The 24,094-nt window shown below is 45.2% G+C and overlaps 1 protein-coding gene across 1 annotated transcript; it reads right to left on the bottom strand.

Moving 5' to 3' along the window:
* Positions 1 to 5,986: 5,986 nt before the first annotated feature.
* LOC307208181 (uncharacterized protein) lies at positions 5,987 to 22,708 on the bottom strand. Its single transcript, XM_079962650.1, has 3 exons — positions 22,585 to 22,708; positions 11,789 to 11,917; positions 5,987 to 9,732 (listed from the first exon to the last, which is right to left on the bottom strand). The coding sequence occupies exons 2-3, from the start codon at positions 11,904 to 11,906 to the stop codon at positions 7,796 to 7,798; spliced, it is 2,055 nt and encodes a 684-aa protein (XP_079818776.1). The 5' UTR covers positions 11,907 to 11,917; positions 22,585 to 22,708; the 3' UTR covers positions 5,987 to 7,795.
* Positions 22,709 to 24,094: the final 1,386 nt, after the last annotated feature.

Here is a 24,094-nt window from a genome sequence, read left to right as displayed (position 1 = left end):
ATTTGATCTCCAAGGCCAAACTTGCCAGTTGTTCCTTTTATCTCTTGACTCCCTACTTTAGCATTCCAATCCCCTATAATGAGAAGAACATCCTTCTTTGGTGTCACTTCTATAAGGTGTTGTAAGTCTTCATAGAATTGGTCAATTTCAGTTTCTTCAGCACCAGTAGTTGGTGCATAAACTTGGATTACTGTGATGTTAAAAGGTCTGCCTTGGATTCGTATCGAGATCATTCTATCATTTTTGAGATTGCATCCCAGTACAGCTTTTGCCACTCTTTTGTTGACTATGAGGGCCACTCCATTTCTTTTACGGGTTTCTTGCCCACAGTAGTAGATATGATGGTCATCCGAACTGAATTCACCCATTCCCGTCCATTTTAGTTCACTGATGCCCAGGATGTCAATATTTATTCTTGCCATCTCATTTTTGACCACCTCCAACTTACCCATGTTCATGGTTCTTACATTCCAGGTTCCTATGCAATATTTTTCTTTACAGCATTGGACTTTCCTTTCGCTTCCAGGCATATCCGCAACTGAGCGTCCTTTCGGCTTTGGCCCAGCCGCTTCATCAGCTCTGGATCTACTTGTACTTGCCCTCCGCTCTTCCCCAGTAGCATGTTGGACGCCTTCCGACCTGAGGGGCTCATCTTCCAGCGTCATAACTTTTATATGCCTGTTGTCTTTGTCCATGGAGTTTTCTTGGCAGGGATACTGGAGTGGCTTGCCGGTTCCTCCTCCAGGTGGATCACGTTTGGTCAAAACTCTCCACTATGACCTGTTCATCTTGGGTGCCCTGCTCGGCATAGTTCATAGCTTCTCTGAGTTCTTCAAGCCCCTTCGCCACGGCAAGGCAGTGATCCATGAAGGGGAAGCCTCTGCTTAAAGACCTCCAAAGAAGGAGACTCCACCACACTCCTGGGCAGCAAATTCCACTGTCAAACAGCACTTACTGTCAGGAAGTTCTTCCTAATGTTTAGGTGGAATCTTCTTTCTTGTAGTTTGGAGCCATTGCTCCGTGTCCGCTTCTCTGGAGCAGCAGAAAACAACCTTTCTCCCTCCTCTATGTGACATCCTTTTATATATTTGAACATGTCTATCATATCACCCCTTAACCACCTCTTCTCCAGGCTAAACATGCCCAGCTCCCTTAGCCGTTCCTCGTAAGACATCGTTTCCAGGCCTTTGACCATTTTGGTTGCCCTCCTCTGGACACGTTCCAGTTTGTCAGTGTCCTTCTTGAACTGTGGTGCCCAGAACTGGACACAGTACAGGTGAGGTCTGTGAGAATACTGTGATACATACTGTGTAAAATACTGTGATACATCAAACATTAAAAGCTTCCCTAAACAGGGCTGCCTTCAGATGTCTTCTAAAAGTCTGGTAGCTGTTGTTCTCTTATTAACTGTCCATTTAACTGTCACTGTGGGAACTTTGATGGACAGCTGAGGAGGGGCTGGAGATGTGTATTCTGCTTGGAGGATGTAGGTTTAGAATTTTTAGTGAGACGCTGTGATTGGCTGGGTTCGCCCAAGGAAGTGTATAATAGCCAGGTGCTATTTAGCAGAGTTAGTTGGAGCTGTTGGTGCTCCTGGAGTCAGAGAGAAGAAGGCAGAGGATGAGGATGGGGAAAGAAGATCCAGAAGGAAGGGCAGAAGGGCTTGGTGGCCAAAGGCTTTTTGGGCTGGCCATATAACTTGGCTCAGCCTATGGAGTCTACAGCACTGAAGGAAAAGAAATGAGAGGCAGTTTGCAATGCTGGGCTCTGGTGCCTGGTAGGGGAGCCAGAGGTAGACTCCAGAACAGCAAAAACAGGCCTGGAGTTTCATTTGTGGGGATTAAAATCTAGCTCCCATTTACAGAGTTATGCGGAAGAGAGCCCTTTACTGTAATTTGTTCCCTTTTCCCTCCTATAAAAAACTATGCAAGACCACCTTTGTTTAAGAGTTTAAATAACAAATAACTTTTACTCAGTGCAGACCCTCCAAGTGTCCCTGTTTTCCAGGGACAGTCCTAGATTTACAGAAGCCATCCTGGTTTCTGATTTTATCCTGGCATGTCTTGCTTTTCATTAAAGGTAAAGGTACCCCTGCCCGTACGGGCCAGTCGTGTCTGACTCTAGGGTTGTGCTCCCATCTCACTTAAGAGGCCGGGGGCCAGCGCTGTCCGGAGACACTTCCGGGTCACGTGGCCAGCGTGACGAAGCTGCTCTGGCGAGCCTGCACCAGCGCAGCACACGGAAATGCCGTTTACCTTCCCGCTATAAAGCGGTACCTATTTATCTACTTGCACTTTAGGGGTGCTTTCGAACTGCTAGGTGGGCAGGAGCTGGGCCCGAACGACGGGAGCTCACCCTGTCGCGGGGATTCGAACCGCCGACCATGCGATCGGCAAGCCCTAGGCACTGAGGATTTACCCACAGCGCCACCCGCGTCATTAGGACATCCCTATTTTCAATGGATGGGACGCAGATGGCGCTGTGGGTTAAAGCCTCAGCGCCTAGGACTTGCCGATCGAAAGGTCGGCGGTTCGAATCCCTGCGGCGGGGTGCGCTCCCGCTGCTCGGTCCCAGCGCCTGCCAACCTAGCAGTTCGAAAGCACCTCTGGGTGCAAGTAGATAAATAGGGACCGCTTACCAGTGGGAAGGTAAACGGCGTTTCCGTGTGCGACTCTGGCTCGCCAGAGCAGCGATGTCACGCTGGCCACGTGACCCGGAAGTGTCTCCGGACAGCGCTGGCCCCTGGCCTCTTAAGTGAGATGGGCGCACAACCCCAGAGTCTGTCAAGACTGGCCCGTATGGGCAGGGGTACCTTTACCTTTACCTTTATTTTCAATGGAGAAATGTTGGAGGGTATGGAGTTGTTTGACTCCTGAGCCATGGGTTCTGGTGTTATGGGGAGAAAAACATGCCTCTATCCATTTCCCCTCGCTGTGAAATGTGTGACGCGAGCCTCACAGACAAAGGAGTATGCATCAATAGAGATGGACGGACGAGAGGATGAAGGACTTGATACAGAAAGTTTCTCTGTGCAATCCTCTGCATGTCTGCTCAGAAGTAAATCCCATTGGACTCGATGAGGTTTCACTGCCAAGTCAATGTGTGTTTAGCCAATAAAAATATCTAGGGTTCTTAGCAGACCACAAGCTTAAGATGAGTCAACAGTGTGATGCAACGGCAAAAAAGGCCAATGCTTTTCTAGGCTGCATCAACAAACTTATAGTGTACTGATCAAGAAAAGTACCTAATAGCATCACTCTATTCTGCATTGGCCAAACCCCAACTGGAGTCCTGTGTCCAGTTTTGGGCACCGACGTTTAAGAAGGATATTGACAAGTTAGAACGTCTGCAGAGAAGGGTGATCAAGACTCTCAAGCGTCTGGAAACCAAACACTGCTATAGGAATAGGGGCCCCACTTGTTGGTTTCTGCTCTCTTCACTGTGCAGCGAAAGGCTTGTCACAAGACAATGTTTACATTCCACAGACAGCATTGCTGTTGTGTTTCCCACGGGAAAGGGAGACTGGATGTGACGTACACTGGTTTCCTGTTTTTCACTGTTCTCACAGTGTGATTCTCTCCGTGCTTCAGAGGAGAGAGGATGCATTTTCTGCTCCGGCAGAGGAAAAATGTTTTTCTGTAATCTACCAGCTTTGAAATGTAAATAAAGCAATATAGAGTATGTGCACGTATTCCTCATCATTCCGCTGTGCACTTGGACTACTATAAATCAACACCACTATCAATTCTCAGCACCCTTAACAAACTCTATCTCTCAGAATTTTGGTGGGGAAATGACTGTGTAAAGCAGCCCTTTACACGTATGGTGTGAATGTAGACTTCAATTGGATAATGGTGATGCTGATGATAATTTATACCCTGTCCATCTGACTGGGTTTCCCCAGCCACTCTGCGTAGCTTACAGTATACAGTGGTACCTCAGGTTAAGTACTTAATTCGTTCTGGAGGTCCGTACTTAACCTGAAACTGTTTTCTTAACCTGAAGCACCACTTTAGCTAATGGGGCCTCCTGCTGCTGCCGCGCCGCCAGAGCACAATTTCTGTTCTCATCCTGAAGCAAAGTTCTTAACCTGAAGCACTATTTCTGGGTTAGCAGAGTCTGTAACCTGAAGCGTCTGTAACCCGAGGTACCACTGTATATAAAAATATAATGGCCCAAGGTCTCTGAAATCCTCGTCCAGCAGTCTAACTATAACATACCGGCAACTTTTTGTATATGCTTCCGACTTCCTCATGGGCTGCTGCACAATTATTATTAGCTTGAGGCCCTCGGATGAAAGGTAGGGTATAAATGTGAACATGAATTTTAAAAATGTGTATGAAATGTGCCACAGAAACTTTAGATATTTGCTATTTGTGTGTGTGTGTGTGTGTGTGTGTGTGTGAAGACCATATTCATGGAAGACAATCTTACCCGGCCAACGAAGAAGAAGACCTTGAGGGTTACACTCCCTGGATCCCATGAAAATATTTCAGCAAGGGGAAGGGGACCACCGTGGCCCCATCTTTGGCCAGAGGAGCAACCAGCTAGATCTCTTGTTTCCCTGGGATAACAAGACCATTTGGCCCCCAACTGCCAGTTGCCCTGGGACCACCCGGGGCCCTGTCCTCCCTCTCTCTCTCTCTCTCTCTCTCTCACACACACACACACACACACTGCCGCCTCTCACACGCGTATTCCTCCTTTCTCACACACTTCCTCCCTTCCTTCTCTCTTTCCTACACATACACCCCCCCCCCTATTTCTCTCATATACAGCTCCCTCCACTCAGACATAATCATAATCATAATTATCCTATTTTTAAAATTTGTATATCGCCCCATATCCTCAGGGCGGTTACCACATAAAAGCACAACATGAAAACACAAATGACGTAATAAAAACTAAAACAAGTCAAACAATTATACAAGTTCTCACACATTCCTCCTCCTTTCCTTCTCGCACTTCTTTTGCACATACATTCCTCCTCCTTTCTCACACTCCTCCTCACTCCTCTTTTTCACACATTCTTCCTTCCCTCACTTTTCCACACACATTCCTCTCATACACCTTTCCTACCTTCTCTCACTTTCTCACACATTCCTTTCTTGCCTTATTCCTCCATTCTCCCCTTTTCTCACATTCCTTTCTCCCCCCCTCCTTCCCTCTCTCTCTCACAGACACAACCTCCTTCCTTTTCCCTCTCTTTCTCACATTCCTTTCATCCCTCTCTCTGACACAACCTCCTTCCTTTTCTCTTTCTTTCACATTCCTTTCTTGCCTTATTCCTCCATTCTCTCTCTCTCTCTCTCTCTCTCTCTCTCTTTCTTCCCTCTCTCACACAGACACAACCTCCTCCCTTTTCTCACTCTTTCTGACACAAGCTAGTCAATTATACTAAGCCCCATCTCCACCCACTGCTATTTGAGATCGGTGGGTAGAAAATCTTGAGAATTGGACAAAATGACAGGAAGGATTTGAAACCTGGGGGACCAGAGATTTACAGGAGATTGGAAGAAGTATATGAGTTATTTGAAGAGCAACCGTAATCAACAAATTATGCTAGTAGGACTACAAGGTTTTGTAAGGAGAAATATACAAAGTGTTACAAAGTAGAAAAAGATACGAGATATTGGTTATGTGTTTGAAATGTAATAGGGAAGATAAGAAATGCATACTGAGAGATTAGATTGGAAAATTTCCAAAATTTATGGAAGTCAAAAAATTGAATAAGATGTAAAAGTATGTTTAATTACTGTTGAAAATGGTAATGTTAAAAAAACTAATAAAATTTATATATATATATATATAAAAGAAAATCTTGAGAAACTCCAGGCCAGATTTGACACCTTGGTTGCCCCTATGCGACTATGTGATTCTATGACTCCTTCAGGAGGAAGGGCTGGGTATAAATTAAAGCAATAAAAATACAATATTGAGCCTGTCCTTTCACAGGCTGCCCAGGAGACAAGTGTACAACGGCCAGTTTTCTGTTTACTTATTTATTCTTCCCACTTATTAGTCGCCTGATAACAGATATTTTTCAAGCCAACATACAGTAATAGTGTAAAACAAATTTTTAAATGCAAGCAGGTACAACAATGCCAACAATAAAATCCAACCCAGCGTAAAAACGCACAAGGCAGCCACCCACAACCCCTCCAGGACTCAACACCCCCCTACAAAAGCTAAAAACCAATAACTAAATTGCCATCGATCTCCGGACACTAAAATAAAATATGTTACATTACGGTAAAATAATATCGAATGACATGAATAGGCTTGGGGGGAATAAAAAAGAGATCTTGCCTGACACCAAAATATGTTTAAGTAGGGAACAAGGAGAGGGATTTACAAATTGAGTTACGTGGGTGACTGTCCAAATATTTGTCACATCTCCTTCTCTGCTATGAAGGTGTAAAAAGGTATTTTTTGTGTGTTGATAGGGTCACTACAAAGTTTGGTCACCAGATGACAAAAGACTTAAGTTTTATCTGAGTGGAGTGGATGTTTCCTAGGGCTGTTCTCTTATTGCTGGAGAAAGTCAATAAGGTTTTTGTCTTGCTTTCTGACCAGTTTCTCCTCTCAGCCTTCTATGACAAAGAGTCCCCAAGACAGTTTTTATTCTGTTTATCACGAGATAGAAATTCCCCTCAGGATTTTCCTCTCCATTGATAGAGGCTTCCAGGGAACAGTCATAAGATGGCTTCTATTCTTTTTTTTTGTCACATGACAGAAATTCCTCTCAGGATTTTTCCTCTCCATAGGACACAGCCACCAAGAGTTTCTATACTTTTTGTTACGTGACTAAAGATGCCATATTTCAAAAGGCGGAAATCCGGAAACAAAAGTTGTTGCTGTTGGGGTTTTCTTTTGTTTTTTTGACAAAGTTTTTGAGCTTTTTTAGTTTTGCCCAAAATTTTGCTGAAAGAGTTTTTGTGCTATTTTTAAGGAAGATCGCAAAAAAACGTCACTGTTGCCATACATCCAGATTCTCACCCAGACATTTCACCCTATACATGACAGAAATTCCTCTCAGGATTTTCATTCTCCATTTATGGGGTCTTCCAGAACACAAATTAACCAAGACAGTTTTTATTCTTTTCACATGACAGAAATTCCCTGAAGGGTATTTTTTTCTCCGTTGATGGAAACACAGATACATCTAGCCAAACGCATGCTGACTAGGATTTGGTCTGCAAACGCAACACCACCTATGTCCACCTCACAAGTCAGTCTTTCCTGACAAAAGTTCAGCTGACAGTAAAACTGTCTTAAAAAGTGATGTATTCATCTGCCATTTTCTCCGCAAGAGGTGAATAAGTCTCTTCTTCTGTCACACATTCTTATATCTGAAGGGTGACCAGCTCCTCGAATGACGCACAGAAACACCTAGTAGAAACAGTATTTTTTAAAAGAGTCATGTGGAAGACAGGCAGCAGAGGAACATAGCAGCGTTCATACATCACAGAAGTTTGCTTGGCGGCACAATAGGAAATATATACGCTTAAAAAACAACAACGTAAGACTAGGAGACCTTCTTCCCTCTGCTGTACGCCTTCAAGGAATCAGGACGTCTGTGGTGCCTGGAAGAATTGCCAGATTTTATGACTGTGCAGGCGAAAACTCATTAAAATCTATGCAACTGAAGAGGAGACTCTGCAATTCCAGAAGCTCTTTCTTTGCTACAATCATTTTCATGATTTCTGATTAGCTGCGAATTGATCCGTTGCAGAAGCTGCAGTATATATATAAATTTCCCACAATGTGAATAATTCCTGGAGCCCGACAAGGCTTATTGCATGACAACCGCTCCACTGTTTTCATCGTTGCTGTGGATCATCTCCTCCTTGAATTCTTTGATGTCTAGGAAGTTCTGAGCGCTGGCCGAAGCTCTTTCAAAACTCCATGCGCTGAAATGGTTCTCTGTGTGAACCCGCTGGTGCCTTATAAGGAGCGTGCTTGAGGTGAAGTTTTTTCCGCACTCCAAGCATTTGAACGGCTTCTCCCCGGTGTGGCTTCTCTGATGTTTGTTGAGCAGCGAGCTCTCGCGGAAGCTTTTCCCGCACTGCTGGCATTTGAACGGCTTCTCCGCCGTGTGGGTTCTCTCGTGTCTAATAAGGAGCGTGCTCCAAGTGAAGCTCTTCCCGCACTCCAGGCATTTGAAGGGTTTGTCTCCCGTGTGGGTTCTCACGTGAGAGATGAGGATGGAGTTGTGGCTGAAGCTTTTGCCGCATTCCATGCACTTGAAGGGCTTCTCGCCGGTGTGCGTCCTCTCGTGGCAGGTGAGGTGTATGTGCTGGCGGAAGCTCCGGCCGCACTCCAAGCATTTGAAGGGCTTCTCTCCCGTGTGGATCCGCTTGTGGGAGGTGAGGTGGATGAGCTGGCGGAACCTCTTCCCGCACTCGGGACACTTGAATGGCTTCTGCCCCGTGTGCATCCCTTGGTGCGCAGTAAGGATCCCGCTCTGGCTGAAGCACTTCCCGCACTCCAGGCACTGATACGGCTTCTCCCCGGTGTGGGTTCTCTGATGTGAAGTAAGGCTCCTGCTCTGGCTGAAGCTCTTCCCGCACACCGGACACTTATACGGTCTCTCCCCCGTGTGGCTGACTTGGTGCCTGATGAGGTTGGTGCTGTCACTGAATTCCTTCCCGCACTCCAAGCACTTGAACGGTTTCTCTCCCGTGTGGGTTCTCTCGTGTCGAATAAGTTCCGAGCTCCGGCTGAAGCTCTTCCCGCAAACCTGGCACCTGAAGGGCTTTTCCCCTGTATGAGTCCTTTCATGTCGAATGAGTTCTGCGCTGTGGCCAAAGCTCTTCCCGCACAGCAGGCAGTTAAACGGCTTCTCTCCGGTGTGGATTCTTTCGTGTCTGATAAGGTGGGAGCTCTGGCTGAAGCTCTTCCCGCACTCCCGGCATTTGAACGGTTTCTCTCCAGTGTGCGTTCTTTCATGGGAAGTAAGGTGGATCTGCTGGCGGAAGCTCTTCCCACACTGCTGACATTTAAAGGGCTTCTCCCCGGTGTGGGTTCTTTCGTGAGAGGTGAGATGGATCTGCTGGCGAAAGCTTTTCCCACACTCCAGACATTTGAATGGTTTCTGTCCTGTGTGCATTCCCTGGTGTGCGGTAAGAATCCCACTCTGACTGAAGCACTTTCCACACTCCAGGCACTGATAAGGTTTCTCCCCGGTGTGGCTTCTTTGATGTGAAGTAAGAATCCCAGCCTGGCTGAAACACTTTCCGCACTCCAGGCATTTATAAGGCTTCTCTCCTGTGTGACTCCTCTGATGTGAAGTAAGGTTTCTGCTCTGAGTGAAGCTTTTCCCGCACTCCAGGCATTTGAAAGGTTTCTCTCCTGTGTGGATCCTTTTATGTCGAATAAGCTCTGAGTTGCGCTTGAAGCTCTTTCCGCAGTCCAGGCATTTATACGGTTTGTCTCCTGTCTGGGTTTTCCAACGCATTTGAAGGCCTGGTGCATCATTAAAGCTTTCCGAATACGCCGGGCACTCGTTCCTTCTTCCTCCTTTACGTTTTCCTGGATGGGCTGGGATTTCAAAGAAGCCGCTGTTCAGACAACCAATAGTTTCACCCCAATCCTGATCTGCCTCGCTTCCTGCCTGCATCTTTATCCCATCTTGATTCCCAAGGTTCTCAGCCATAGCTGGAAATGTAATGCTTTCCTCCAACGCCTGATGGGCTTCCTCATCACTTTCTCTCTTCCACACATGCCCTGCTGAAATAAAAGAGAAATGTGGTGTGAGGGAAAAGAAAATCAATTACAGAATACAACGGCTGCCCCAAACTTTCTACCACTTTGCCTCTCCCTGTAAACCAACAGTAACCCCTACCTAGTGAACAACTTCAGACCTTGGCATTCTTCAGACATTTGGCCTGCCGTTGCTATTATTAAAGGGACCCCTGACCATTAGGTCCAGTCGTGGCCGACTGGGGTTGCGGCACTTATCTCGCTTTATTTGCCGAGGGAGCCGGCGTACAGCTTCCGGGTGAACCAGAGCAGTGCACGGAAACGCCATTTATCTTCCCGCCAGAGCAGTACCTATTTATCTACTTGCACTTTGACGTGCTTTCGAACTGCTAGGTTGGCAGGAGCAGGGACCGAGCAACGGGAGCTCACCCCGTTGCGGGGATTCGAACTGCTGACCTTCTGATCATCAAGTCCTAGGCTCTGCGGTTTAACCCACAGTGCCACCCGCGTCCCTGTTGCTATTATTACTTTAGTTATTATTAACATTGATTTATTAATAACCTTCTAAACCACCATCTCAAAGTGATTTACAAAATTAAAATCTCAGAAACAGTAATGGGCTTTTAACTGTGTAAATCACTTTGTGGTGCTTGTTTAGAAAGTGATTACAGTGGTACCTCGGGTTAAGTACTTAATTCGTTCCGGAGATCTGTTCTTAACCTGAAACTGTTCTTAACCTGAAGCACCACTTTAGCTAATGGGGCCTCCTGCTGCTGCCGCGTCGCCGGAGCACAATTTCTGTTCTCATCCTGAAGCAAAGTTCTTAACCTGAAGCACTATTTCTGGGTTAGCGGAGTCTGTAACCTGAAGCGTATGTAACCTGAAGCGTATGTAACCTGAAGCGTATGTAACCCGAGGTACCACTGTATTGAGTTATTTGAAGTTCCACAGATCACTCTCCTTCTCAGGCTGAGAGGAAAAATGGCGAAAACAGGATATTTATTGGGACATTGTGATTTTTGCAGCTGCTGTTAAAGTTGCAAAACAACAAAGCAAGGGGCGGAGCAATGGAGAACTTCTGAAACAACAGTGGGATGTTAGCTCCGCCCAAGGCAGGATGGAGAACAGCAACAACCGGGAAAAGATAGACTAAACATTTTACAAGGAGAGGAAGAAATATCACGGGCAGAATAATTGCCACACACAGGAAGAACCAGGATATGGTTGAATGCTTCACCTGTAGATTTATAAATCCCTTAATGTGTCAATACGAACGGAAGTCGTTAATATTGCAGTTGTTTTATAAGGGATTGTTATTTTGACAGGAGTGTAGTTGAAATTAATAAGATTTGGGAACGCAGAAATAAAGTAAATCATCAAACCATCATTTCTAGCACACGGGGGGGCCACCTAAATGTTATAATTTGGCATCTGAATTATTGGTATTAGTAAATGCATTATAATTTGGCATTGTTAAAGGTAAAGGGACCCCTGACCATTAGGTCCAGTCGTGGCCGACTCTGGGGTTGCGACGCTCATCTCACTTTATTGGCCGGCGTACAGCTTCCGGGTCATGTGGCCAGCATGACTAAGCCACTTCTGGCAAACCAGAGCAGCGCATGGAAACGCTGTTTACCTTCCCGCCGGAGCGGTACCTATTTATCTACTTGCACTTTGATGTGCTTTTGAACTGCTAGGTTGGCAGGAGCAGGGACCGAGCAACGGGAGCTCACCCTGTCGCGGGGATTTGAACCGCCGACCTTCTGATCGGCAAGCCCTAGGCTCTGTGGTTTAACCCACAACACCACCCGAGGCTATTATTGGATTATTGTAATCAAAAACTAATAAAAATTATTTTCAAAACAACAACTCAGAAACAACTAAAACACTTAAAACAAGATATTATTAATGTATTATGGTGTGCGAAACTCGTATTCTGTTTTTTAGGATACCGTTTTATTGTTTTTTCATATTTTTGAATGCCATTTAGGGATCTTTAAAACACACAGAGCAGTTTAGATGTGCTTTAAAACAAATAAACAAATTTGGAATGAAGCTCTATCCAATTTCGAATGGAACTCACATTCATCGACCGCATTCTGGAGGGCCAGGCTTGCGTGGGATCGTCCAGTGGAATCCATGAACATTTCTTCGAACACGGGGCTTTCCTCTTGGATATGCTGTGCCGTGATCTCTGCCATGTTCCTGTCATCTTTGCGGGAGCAGGTAAAGGAAAAAGAAAGAATGAGAATCGTAAAACTTCAGTCCTAGATACAACAAGATAGGAAGATCCACAGGAAAAGGAGTCGGGGAAAACTCGTGATTTGTTTGGAGGCTAACAAGACATAAAACCAGGGTTCGGATATAACGCTAAGGCATAAGGCTAAGGCATAAGGATATAGCTCCTGGCAGCAAACTACCAGCAAGGGAAAAGCAAAGCACCTGCAAATTTCATCAACTTGCTCCCAGCAGTGCTCACATTAATGTTAAACCATTGTTTAACTATGGTTGAACGTGATATATAAGCAAGGCCATCAGGGGTTTTCGCTTTCATCTCCGAGCTTGCAGTTTGGGAAAAGAATTCAAAGCCCCAAATGTCACTTTGTTCCTTCTTTCTTTCTACGTTATGAAAACCAATGTTCCCATATACACCACGATTTACAACAGCGTACAGTGGTGCCTCGCAAGACAAAATTAATCCGTTCCGCGAGTCTCTTCGTCTAGCGGTTTTTTTCGTCTTGCGAAGCAAGCCCATTGACGGCTTAGTGGATTAGCGCTATTAGCGGCTTTTAGCGGCTTATCGGCTTAGCGGATAAGCAGATAAGCGGCTTAGCGGCTTAGAAAAAGGGGGGGGGGGAGGAAAAAAAACCCGCAGGAACTCGCAAGACATTTTCGTCTTGCGAAGCAAGCCCATAGGAAATTTGTTTTGCGAAGCACCTCCAAAACGGAAAACCCTTTCGTCTAGCGGGTTTTCCGTCTTGCGAGGCATTCGTCTTGCGGGGCACCACTGTACATCTACAAAACACGTTCTTACTAAGTGAGCCACAAGTTAGTGTAAACCTTTGGGGCTGGTCCTTGGTTTTCTGAAGAACCAAAACTCCACCATTCTCACACAAAGGTGTCTTTGTGCTTTGCTCCTTTCACAAGGGAGCCAGTGTGGTGTAGTGGTTAAGAGCGGCAGTCTCGTAATCTGGGGAACCGGGTTCGCATCTCCGCTCCTCCACATGCAGCTGCTGGGTGACCTTGGGCCAGTCACACTTCTTTGAAGTCTCTCAGCCCCACTCAGCTCACAGAGTGTTTGTTGTGGGGGAGGAAGGGAAAGGAGATTGTTAGCTGCTTTCAGACTCCTCAAGGAGAGTGAAAGGTGGGATATCAAATCCAAACTCTTCTTCTTCTTCAAAAGTCACCTTGTTCTGGATGAAGGAAATTCTACAGGGAGCCCTATAGTTCCCAAACAGCAGACTGTCTCCCCACACATCTAAGGAGCTACCTGACAGACTCTCCTCTTTGTCACACTCCCAGACAAACAGTTCTTCCTCTTTATGCCAGCCAGGAGATGAAGTCAGAAATCTTGTAATAATAATAATAATAATAATAATAATAATAATAATAATACTATTTTTATATGAAATAACGGCAGCAAGAGTACTATTGGCACAGAAATGGAAACAAGAAGAATTACCGACGAAAGAGGAATGGCAGATGAAATTAACAGACCATGCAGAATTAGACAAGATGACAGGAAGGATTCGAAACCTGCAGGACCAGAGATTCTCAGAGGACTGGAGTAATAATAATAATAATTTATTATTTATACCCCGCCCATCTGGCTGGGCCTCCCCAGCCACTCTGGGCGGCTTCCATAAAAACCAAAAATACAGTAATCAACAGATTACGCTAGTAGGATTGCAAGAAGTTTTGTAAGGAGGACTATGTGAAATATTGCAGAGAAAAGTATGAAGAGAAGTATTAGTGAAGGACTATTAAAAGTAATAGTGAAAGTAATGAAATGCAGATTAAGCGATAAAGACTGAAAAATCTTCAGATGTGGTTGATGGAAGTCTAAAACATTGAATCAGATAAGAAAATATGTAGTATGTTTTTTGGAAATTTCATGTAAAAATTAATAAAAATATATATTTTTAATAATGATTGGAGATTCTGATATTTCTGCCTCTTTCTGCCCCACAAAAGTCAAATCTTAAAAAAGCAAGATTCTTTTTTTAAAGCTTGCAACAGTTGGGTAAGGTCACTTTGGCCTTCAAAACATCCACCTGGTGTCTGTTGCTTGCTCCTGGCTTCGATTTGACATACCAGAAAGAGATGGAAAGAAGACAAACTCCTGACCAAAAGAGAATGGTAGATTTAAGTTGATGGATTAGGCCAAAATGGCAAAAATGACTGAAAGAAACAGGAAGACCAAAAATTTAATAAGGAATGGGGAAAAATTATAATTTATATTAAAAATCATTGCAAACAGTTAAAATCGTTAGTAGGATTGGAATAAAATTTGTAGTTTAATGGTGAATTTTGGATACAGAGTTGTACCTTCGTTTTCGAACGTAATTTGTTCCAGAAGACTGTTCCAACTTCTGAAACATTCGAAAACCGAAGTGTTTACTTCCAGAAGCATTTACTTGCAGAAAACTCAATACAGAAACCGCGTGGCACGTTCGACTTCCGAAAAGCATTCGGAAACCGAAGCAGTCACTTCTGGGTTTTTGGTGCTCAAAAACCGAAACATTCGACTTCCAAGATGTTTGAAAACCAAGGTACCACTGTAATGGAGATTTGGATTATTATAAAAGATGCAGGAGGAAATGAATTAACGACAGGACCCATAAAGGGGAGGAGGGAAATCCAGGAGATTCTTTGGAATCTTGTTGTTATGATGTATGTTGGATATGTGATTGTAAAACTTTAATTTGAAAAACCAAATCAATTTATTTACAGTCATACCTTGGGTTGAAGTAGCTTCGGGATGAGTATTTTTTGGTTGTGCTCTGCGGCGACCCGGAACTAGCGGAGCGCGTTACTTCCGGGTTTCGCCGCTCATGCATGTGCAGACGCTCAAAATGACATCACGTGCATGCGCGGAAGCAGCGAATCGCGACCCGCAGATGTGCGGACACAGGTTGCGTTTGCTTCAGGATGTGAATGGGGCTCCGGAACGGATCCCGTTGGCATCCAGAGGTACCACTGCATTTATTTTTTTAAAGGAAAATGGTACAGTTGAAAAGGGACCAAGGATGATCTCCCAAGAGTCTTAGCGCAGGACTGGCTGGTTTAAGCAACCAAGACTCCTTTAAACAGAGCCAACAGGCTGGTGGCCCTCTGTGGAGAAGGCACCTGGCATTTCAGGCTGAGAGGGAGCTGCCTGGATAGGAGAAAGGAAGACATAAGAGCTGGAAAGTTCAACCCATGGTGGCCCTAGCCAGGTTCTGGCAGCAGTTTGGCCTGGTGGCATGGATGCCGCCACTTGCTGCAACTTTCCTGGAGCAGAACTGAGGTCGGGCCTGAGCAGCAAGTAAAAAAATCCCCAGAAATTAATGCAAATAGCCAAAAAGAGTGAAAGATCCCAAGAGATGAGAGCCTGCTGGATCAGGCCAGTGGATCAGGCCAGCGTCCTGTTCTAAAGCAACCAACCAGGTGTTCAAGGGGAAAGACTGCAAGCGAGCTGAACGCAACAGCCCTCTCTTCTCCTGCACTTTCGAGAAACAGGTCGTGGAGGCAGAACATAGCCATCAAGATTTAGCAGCCACCAGATAGTCTTATCCTCCATGAATCTGCCTAATCGTCTTCTAAAGGTTGGTGGCCATCTTTTGGAGGAAGAGAGGAGAACTAGCCCCGCTGTACATCGGGGAGGGCTGTGTGGAGAGAGTCTCTTCCTTTAAATTCCTAGGAATTTATCTCAGCGAAGACCTTACTTGGAAAATAAATACAACCCAGGTGGTTAAGAAAGCCCAGCAGAGACTCCATCTCCTCAGAATATTGCGTAAGAACGATGTCAATCAACATTTGATGATCTCCTTCTACCGGTCAACAATAGAAAGTGTCCTTTCATACTGCATCACGGTGTGGTACGCTGGTTTGACATCAACTGATAGGAAGTGCCTACAGAGGGTGGTGAATACAGCACAAGATATTATGGGCTGTCCCGTGAATCCGCTGGATGAAATAGCGGAAGAACGTTGCCTCAGGAGAGTGAGGAAAATTCTCAGGGATAATTCACACCCTGGCCGGCACTTTTTTGATCTCCTGCCCTAAGGCAGAAGATATAGAAGCAGGATTAGTCACACCAACAGGGTAAAGAACAGCTTCTATCTCCGTGGGCTGTTAGGATGCTGAATGAAAAGATAACAACAAGGCAACTGACTTTCAGGTCTGGTGGGTGTGCGGCAGTAAACGAGGGAATTAAGACTAAGATAGCTGATGTATGGAAGTGAGAGCTGGACCATAAAGAAGGCTGATCGCCGAAGAATTGATGCTTTTGAATTATGGTGCTGGAGGAGACTCTTGAGAGTCCCATGGACTGCAAGAAGATCCAACCTCTCCATTCTGAAGGAAATCAGCCCTGAGTGCTCACTGGAAGGACAGATTGTGAAGCTGAGGCTCCAGTACTTTGGCCACCTCATGAGAAGAGAAGACTCCCTGGAGAAGACCCTGATGTTGGGAAAGATGGAGGGCACAAGGAGAAGGGGGCGACAGAGGACGAGATGGTTGGATAGTGTTTTCGAGGTTACCAGCATGAGTCTGACCAAGCTGCGGGGGGCAGTGGAGGACAGGAGTGCCTGGCGTTCTCTGGTCCATGGGGTCACGAAGAGTCGGACACGACTAAACGACTAAACAACAAAGCTGAGTGGGGGGTGCTAGTGTAATCTCACTGTATACAAGTTGTACAAGTGACAATAAAATATTTCAATTTCAATTTCAATCGCTGCCTCTTGGGGGAGTGAATCCCACAGTTTAGCTATCTGCTGCGTGAAGAAGTCCTTTGTCACTCCTGAATCGTCCAACATTCAGTTGGATGTCCCTGTGATGTTAACATATGAGAGTGCTGGTGGTGAATTAGTTAAACAAGTTACCCAATCAGAATCTGGGGGGTGGAGTCAGAGGGACTATAAAACCAGCTCTGGGAGGGGGGAAAGAGGAGTTTGTTGGGAGTTGGGTGGTTGGTTGGAGTGGGAGTGAATTGAGATAGAGTCTGTGGGGAGGTTGAGTTACTGCAGTGAAATAAGTTGAGTCAAGAACAGTTAGGAGCTAGGAAGACAAGTAAATATCTGAGAGGTGGTTTAGTGAGTGAGAGCAAGTAGCGGAAGTTATAGGTCTGGATAGGCACCCTATGGCTGTAATGGACCGATACCGTTTATGAAACCACACGCTTGTTAAACTGCAATAAATAAACAGAAGTTTATGTTCCAGTTTAAACCTGACTGGACTCGGTATTGTCCCAGGTAGGGCCTGGGTGGTGGCAGCGAGAAATCAAGTGGTGGCACAGGGATCAATAGACGGTGAAACGTCCGGGGACACGTCCGGGGACACTCCCAGCGCTATTTTTCTGGGAAGAGAGGTCTCAGAACCCACCATGAACACCTCCCTTTTTCTTTTAGAATGGCACCCACCCGGGAGGTTGCCAGAACTGAGTTAAGGTGAATTCCTCCTGGAAAAAAAGGGAAAAGCTCCGAATGTCCCCAAGTTCCAGTGTTATGAGAGAGAGACAAACTCTCTCCCCACCCCCATCCACTTTCTCCAGCTTCGCTGACCTACCCCTAGTTCCATCATTCGATGTTAAGGGGCAGAAAAGCTTTCTATCTGCTTTCTCCATCATCATGGATAACTTGACACATCTCTGTCGTCAGGCCCCTTTATTCACAATTTTTCTACTCTTAAGTAGCCGCCCCCCCCCCCTCACAAAAAAATATTTCCACATACAGTGGACGCTCGGGTTGCGAACGTGATCCTGCAGTGGTACGTCTGGGCACGCACGGGTTGCAATTTGGCACTTCTGCACATGCGCAAAGTGTGATTTAGTGCTTCTGCGCATGCGTGAGCGCCGAAACTCAGAAGTAACCCGTTCCGGTACTTCTGGGTTTCGGCAGTCCGTAACCCGAAAAAATGCAACCTGAATTGTCTGTAACCCAAGGTACGACTGTAGATGAATTACTCCAGCCCCCCAATTGTGAAACTGCTGTGTGAAATTGTAGTCTTTAAAAGCTGTGGGCCACCCCGCATGGCACAATGAGAACAGAAAGGTGAGAGAAACGTGCTTTGAATGCAGAGACGGGGAATTTGCAACCCTGCAAATACCGTTGGGACTCCCATTGGCCAAACCGAATTCCCAGCCAGCATGGCTGATAATCAAGGAATTATGGGAGTGGGGCGCCACCATCACCAGCTCCTCCCCCATCCATCCCACTTTCGAGAAAAGAAGTCTTAATAAATGTTCTGCTTCTGAACTTCCCTTAGGGACCTGGTTGGTTCAACTGGCTGCTGGACTAATCTGGATTAGGAGCCGAGATTGGCTTGATCCAGCAGGTTCTAAAAACGAAGACGGCAGGATTCTTTTCACACACTGCATTTATTTTGTGTTCCCGTTTCTTGTGAGGAAAAAAATGCTTTTTGGAAACCATTATGGATGTTGCATTTGATCTAGACCAGGGTTTTCCCAAACTTGGGTCTTCAGCTGCTTTTGGACTAATAATAATAAGAATAAGAATAATAAATAATTGTATTTATACCCCGCCCTCCCCAGTCAGAGCCGAGCTAAGGGCGGCTAACACCAATAAAATGTCAGTAAAAACATAGTAAGAAAAAAGAAAAAGAAAAAACCAATTTAAAACACAGGTTAAAATGCAATTTAAAATGCAGCCTCATTTTAAAAGTCAAAACCATAAGGGGAGGGAAAGGTAAGGGTCAGACCAAGCCCAAACCAAAGGCCAGGCGGAACAGCTCTGTCTTGCAGGCCCTGTGGAAAGTTGTCAAGTCCCGTAGGGCCCTAGTCTCTTGTGACAGAGCATTCCACCAAGTTGGGGCCAGTACTGAAAAGGCCCAGTGGTGCCCAGCAAGACGAATGCCTCACAAGACGAAAAACCCGCTAGACGAAAGGGTTTTCCGTTTTGGAGGCGCTTCGCAAAACGAATTTCCCTATGGGCTTGCTTCGCAAGACGAAATGTCTTGCGAGTTTTTCCAACTTTTTTTTCCTCCCCCCCCTTTTTCTAAACCGCTAAGCCGCTTATCTGCTTATCCGCTAAGATGATAAGCCGCTAAAAGCCGCTAAGCCGCTAATAGCGCTAATCCGCTAAACCGTCAATGGGCTTGCTTCGCAAGACGAAAAAACCGCTAGACGAAGAGAATCGTGGAACGGATTCTTTTCGTCTTGCGAGGCACCACTGTACTTGAGACCAATCTAACCACCTTGTGACTTGGGACCTCCAAAATGCTTAGCTGTCAACGTTTCCCTTTTTTAAAAGGGAAATTCCCTTATTCTGAATAGGATTCCTCGCAAGAAAAGGGAAAAGTTGACAGCTATGAAAATGTTGTCATTTCTGGACCTTAAGGTCCTCCGCAAGGTGTATCAGGAGAGGCAGGCCCATAGGTATGTGGGTCCTGGCCGCATAGCAGGACCAGGACTCAGGGATGATGGGAAGCGTAGTCCCAAAACAGCAGGAGACCCGAGTTTGGGAAACCCTGATCTAGAGTCTCAGGGTCTTTTCCAGCTCTGCAATTCTATAATTCTATGACTCCCTCCGCATAGCCCCAGGTATACCTTACGTTCTTAAGAATGCCAATTGTTGGTAATCATAAATAGGAAGTGTGTTGCGATTTCAGGCATCCCATTCGGGCATCTGGCTGGCAAACAGGATACTGTCTTAGAAAGGTTCCCTTTGGCCTGATCCAACAGCCAACCTCTTCTTTTTTTTCTGCTTATGTGCTTAATCTCCTCAACTTTTCCCTTTTCTTGCAAGGAATCCTATTTCATAGAATCATAGAGTTGAATCATAGAATCGTAGAGTTGGAAGAGACCACAAGGGCCATGGAGTCCAACCCCCTGCCAAGCAGGAAACACCATCAGAGCACTCCTGACATATGGTTGTCAAGCCTCTGCTTAAAGACCTCCAAAGAAGGAGACTCCACCACACTCCTTGGCAGCAAATTCCACTGTCGAACAGCTCTTACTGTCAGGAAGTTCTTCCTAATGTTTAGGGGGAATCTTCTTTCTTGTAGTTTGGATCCATTGCTCCGTGTCTGCTTCTCTGGAGCAGCAGAAAACAACCTTTCTCCCTCCTCTATGTGACATCCTTTTATATATTTGAACATGGCTATCATATCACCCCTTAAACTCCTCTTCTCCAGGCTAAACATGCCCAGCTCCCTTAGCCGTTCCTCATAAGGCATCGTTTCCAGGCCTTTGACCATTTTGGTTGCCCTCCTCTGGACACGTTCCAGTTTGTCAGTGTCCTTCTTGAACTGTGGTGCCCAGAACTGGACACAGTACTCCAGGTGAGGTCTGACCAGAGCAGAATGCAGTGGCACTATATTTGGAATAAGGGAATTTCCCTTTTAAAAAAGGGAATTTCCCTTTTAAAAAAGGGAAATGTTGACAGCTATGCTCCTCACCTAGGTTCTCCCATGCAGTTTGAACAGATCAACATCATTCATTTAAACCACATGGTTTCCCCACAAAGGATCCTGGGAACTTTAGTTTATTAAGAGTGCTGGGAATTGTAGCTCCATGAGCAAGAAAACTAGATGCATCGGAACTGGCTATTCGGGATAACGTGAGGTGCGTTTCGTATGTGCTATCATTTCCTGTGCTGTCTCCTTTAAAAAAAAAATTAATTTCTCAGATATACAGAACACCTTGCAATGCTAAAATTTAATATATAATAAACAACCAAAAGTAATTTTAAATATTTATTGCAATGACTCCCGCTGCTTTTAAATAGTTATGGTGGGTACAATAGGAAGAAACTTTTGAATCACAGCTTGAACTGGATTTTGATCCTGACGCCTGTTCCCCTGTGAAAATAAGGTTTATACATATTAGTCTAACTTTTTGGGTTAAATTTGCTTTTCATTTCTACCTCAGATGCTATGCTTTGCATTTTTAGCTTTGGCCCAACCTGACTTTGTTTTTTTTACTTTTTACTGGCAGAAAACAAGTGCTCACAATATTATTTATATTTCTTTTGCTTTGTGCTGTTATTTTATTGCTTATCCTGTTTCAGGAGAAGGTGAATATTGTCCTGTCAAGGGTGTTCAACTTGTCTATAAAATCCAATAAAAGAATATTTTTAAAACAAAATTTACTATAACATAGTATAGGATTTAATGCATAATATCCGTATCTACCGGTATTTTAGCCAGCAACCTCCATGGGGCACCTCCCAAAATAACTATAACAACTAAAATATTGGGAGGATATCATAAAATAGGGTTGCCATACATCCAGAATTTCCCACACATAGCAGAAATACGGTTGGCAGTGTCTTTTCTGGCGATTTCCATTAAAACAACTTTGCCAAAAAAGCCCAACAACTTTTGTGTCCGTTTATTCAGGGTAACTTTTTGAAATACGGCAACCCTATCATAAAAGTTTTACATCTTTGCTTTTTAAATCTTGCAAAAAGGGACTGGGATTTTAATGGGATTCTGTGGAATGACCACCATAACCTTGCATTCTTTCAGAAACCAGGGGAAATTTACCATTTTTGCTGGGCTTTTAGCAGCTGATGAGTTAAATCATTTTAAAGCCATTTTTAATTATGCTATCTATGGTTATTGTTTTAATGTTTCTATTTATTGTATAATGTTTCTATTTATTATGTATTTTTTAATATTAGGGTGTATGTGTTTTGTGTAAAACAATAGACTCAGCACAGTAGCGGTTAGACTGTTGGACTGGGACCTGGGTTCAAATTCTCACTCAGCCATGAACCTCACTGAATGGCCTGGTCCAGTCACTGCCTGTCAGCCTCACCTACCTCACAGGGTTGTTGTGAGGATAAAATGGAGAGAATAACCACGTGCATCACCTCAAACTCCTCCAATGTAAAACACAGTAGTAGTAGTAATAATAATAATAATAATTTATTATTTATACCCCGCCCATCTGGCTGAGTTTCCCCAGCCACTCTGGGCGGCTCCCAATCAGCGTTAAATATTAAAAACTTCCCTGAACAGGGCTGCCTTCAGATGTCTTTTAAAGATAAGATAGCTGCTGATTTCCTTGACATCTGATGGGAGGGCGTTCCACAGGGAGGGCGCCACTACCAAGAAGGCCAAGAACTCCCATCACCAGCCCCATTTGTTGTTGTTATTATTACTATTATTATTATTATTATTATTATTATTCTGTGTTAATTATATGCTGAAGGTTGTACACCACCCTGGGATATTTGGATAAAGAGGGGTATATAAATTGAATAAAATAAGAGCTGTTCGTCTCCCTCGGGAGGTGGCGGCCTCTCCTTCCTTGTAGGTTTTTAAGCAGAGCTTGGATGGCCACCTCTCATAGATGCTTTAGCTGATGCCCTGCAGAGGGGGTTCGACTAGAGGACCCCTGGGGGTCCCTTCCAAGTCTAAGATTCTATGAAATAGCAATAATAGGAGACAAGGAGGAGAAAGGACCTTGTGTGCAGTGAAAGGAGCAACATCAGGTTCTGCTGCACAGACTGAAGGTGGCTGGGTGTCCTTTACTAGATCTTTGGATGAAGGGCGGTATAGAAATTTAATAAATTAAAAATAATAAATAATACTCCCCATGCTGCATGTGTTTTTTTTCACCCTCTCTCTCCTTTTCTGCAAAGCCTGGAGCTTTTTTAGGGGCGTTGCAGCCTCTCCTCTTTTTTTTTTTTTTGCACCCGGAGCCAGACTCACCAGATCCCTCCCCAGACACGGAAGATGCAGAACCTGCAGCCGCCTTCCGACGTTCAGACGCGGCTCCAGCTTCCAGGAAAGGTGGGGGGGGGGTAGGATAGAGAGTGGCGGGGGGGTGAGAGGGGCGTTTGCAGCCGGAAATGGATTTCTCGGGCGCCACTCTAGGACCCCGGGCTCGCTTGATTTAACCCTTTAAGGAGGCAGGCTCCGCGTTCAGACAAAGAGGCTGCATACCCTCTTAGGGAAGGAGAGATGTTGGAAGCTGCGTGTCAGAGCTTGCCCCATCTAACTCAGGATTGCCGACACGGGCTGGCAGCGGCTCGCGATGGTTTCAGGGATGGGAGACTTTCTTGCAGGGACTTTTTTGGAGGGATTGAAGCTCTGGGTTTTCGTGCATACAAAGGAGATCGTGGATTCGGAAGGGACCCGGAGGGTCATCTAGACCAACCCCCCGCAATGCAGGAATCTCAACTAAAGCATCCATGACAAATGAGCTGGGATAGTTCAGTCAGTATAGCAATAGACTTAATCTCAGGGTTTTGAGTTCGAGCCCCACCTTGGGTGAAGTATTCCTGCATTGCATTGCAGGGGTTGGACTAGATGACCCTCGGGGTCCCTTCCGACTCTCCCATTCTATACTTCACTATACGTGGCGCTACCTTTGAAGGTGACCCGGAAACTACAACTAATCCAGAACGCAGCAGCCAGACTGGTGACTGGGAACGGCCGCCGAGACCATATAACACCGGTCTTGAAAGACCTACATTGGCTCCCAGTACGTTTCCGAGCACAATTCAAAGTGTTGGTGCTGACCTTTAAAGCCCTAAACGGCCTCGGTCCAGTATACCTGAAGAAGCATCTCCATCTCCATCGTTCTGCCCGGACGCTGAGATCCAGCGCCGAGGGCCTTCTGGCGGTTCCCTCATTGCAAGAAGCCAAGTTACAGGAAACTAGGCAGAGGGCCTTCTCGGTGGTGGCGCCCACCCTGTGGAACGCCCTCCCACCAGATGTCAAAGAGAACAACAACTACCAGACTTTTAGAAGACATCTGAAGGCAGCCCTCTTTAGGGATGCTTTTAATGTTTGATGTATCACAGTATTTTAATATTCTTTTGGAAGCCGACCAGAGTGGCTGGGGAGGCCCAGCCAGATGGGCGGGGTATAAATAAATTATTATTATTATTATTATTATTATTATTATTATTCACTAGAGGAGAGTGGTTAGTGTAAGCTTTCAGAATACTTAGAATTAGCCAAATTGACAGACATAATAAGACAAAAACCAAAAAGTGAAGTGAAAAAAGAATGGGAGTGTTTAAAGAAATACCTCAAAAGTCAAGGTTTGAGGACAGAAATCTGGCTGAATCTGGAATAACCTTGTTAAGTGAAAGGATAAGATAGAGGGATTTATATCTAGGTGTTAGGATAGAGATAAACAGGAAAACAGGAAGACACAATGAGAGATAAAAGAGGTTCTGTGGGATTGGTGGAAGTCAATGTATTTTTGTTG

Source organism: Podarcis cretensis, assembly GCF_951804945.1.
Source record: "Podarcis cretensis genome assembly, chromosome: 2".
In the NCBI taxonomy this organism is placed as follows: domain Eukaryota; kingdom Metazoa; phylum Chordata; class Lepidosauria; order Squamata; family Lacertidae; genus Podarcis; species Podarcis cretensis.
This window is presented reverse-complemented; position numbering and strand designations above follow the sequence as displayed.

Coding starts and splice junctions, on each gene's coding strand:
- LOC307208181 (XM_079962650.1), bottom strand. CDS start 11,906: ATGGCAGAGATCACGGCACAGCATATCCAAGAGGAAAGCCCCGTGTTC. Junction 9,733..11,788: donor CCAGAATGCGGTCGATGAAT/GTGAGTTCCATT, acceptor CTTTTATTTCAG/CAGGGCATGTGTGGAAGAGA.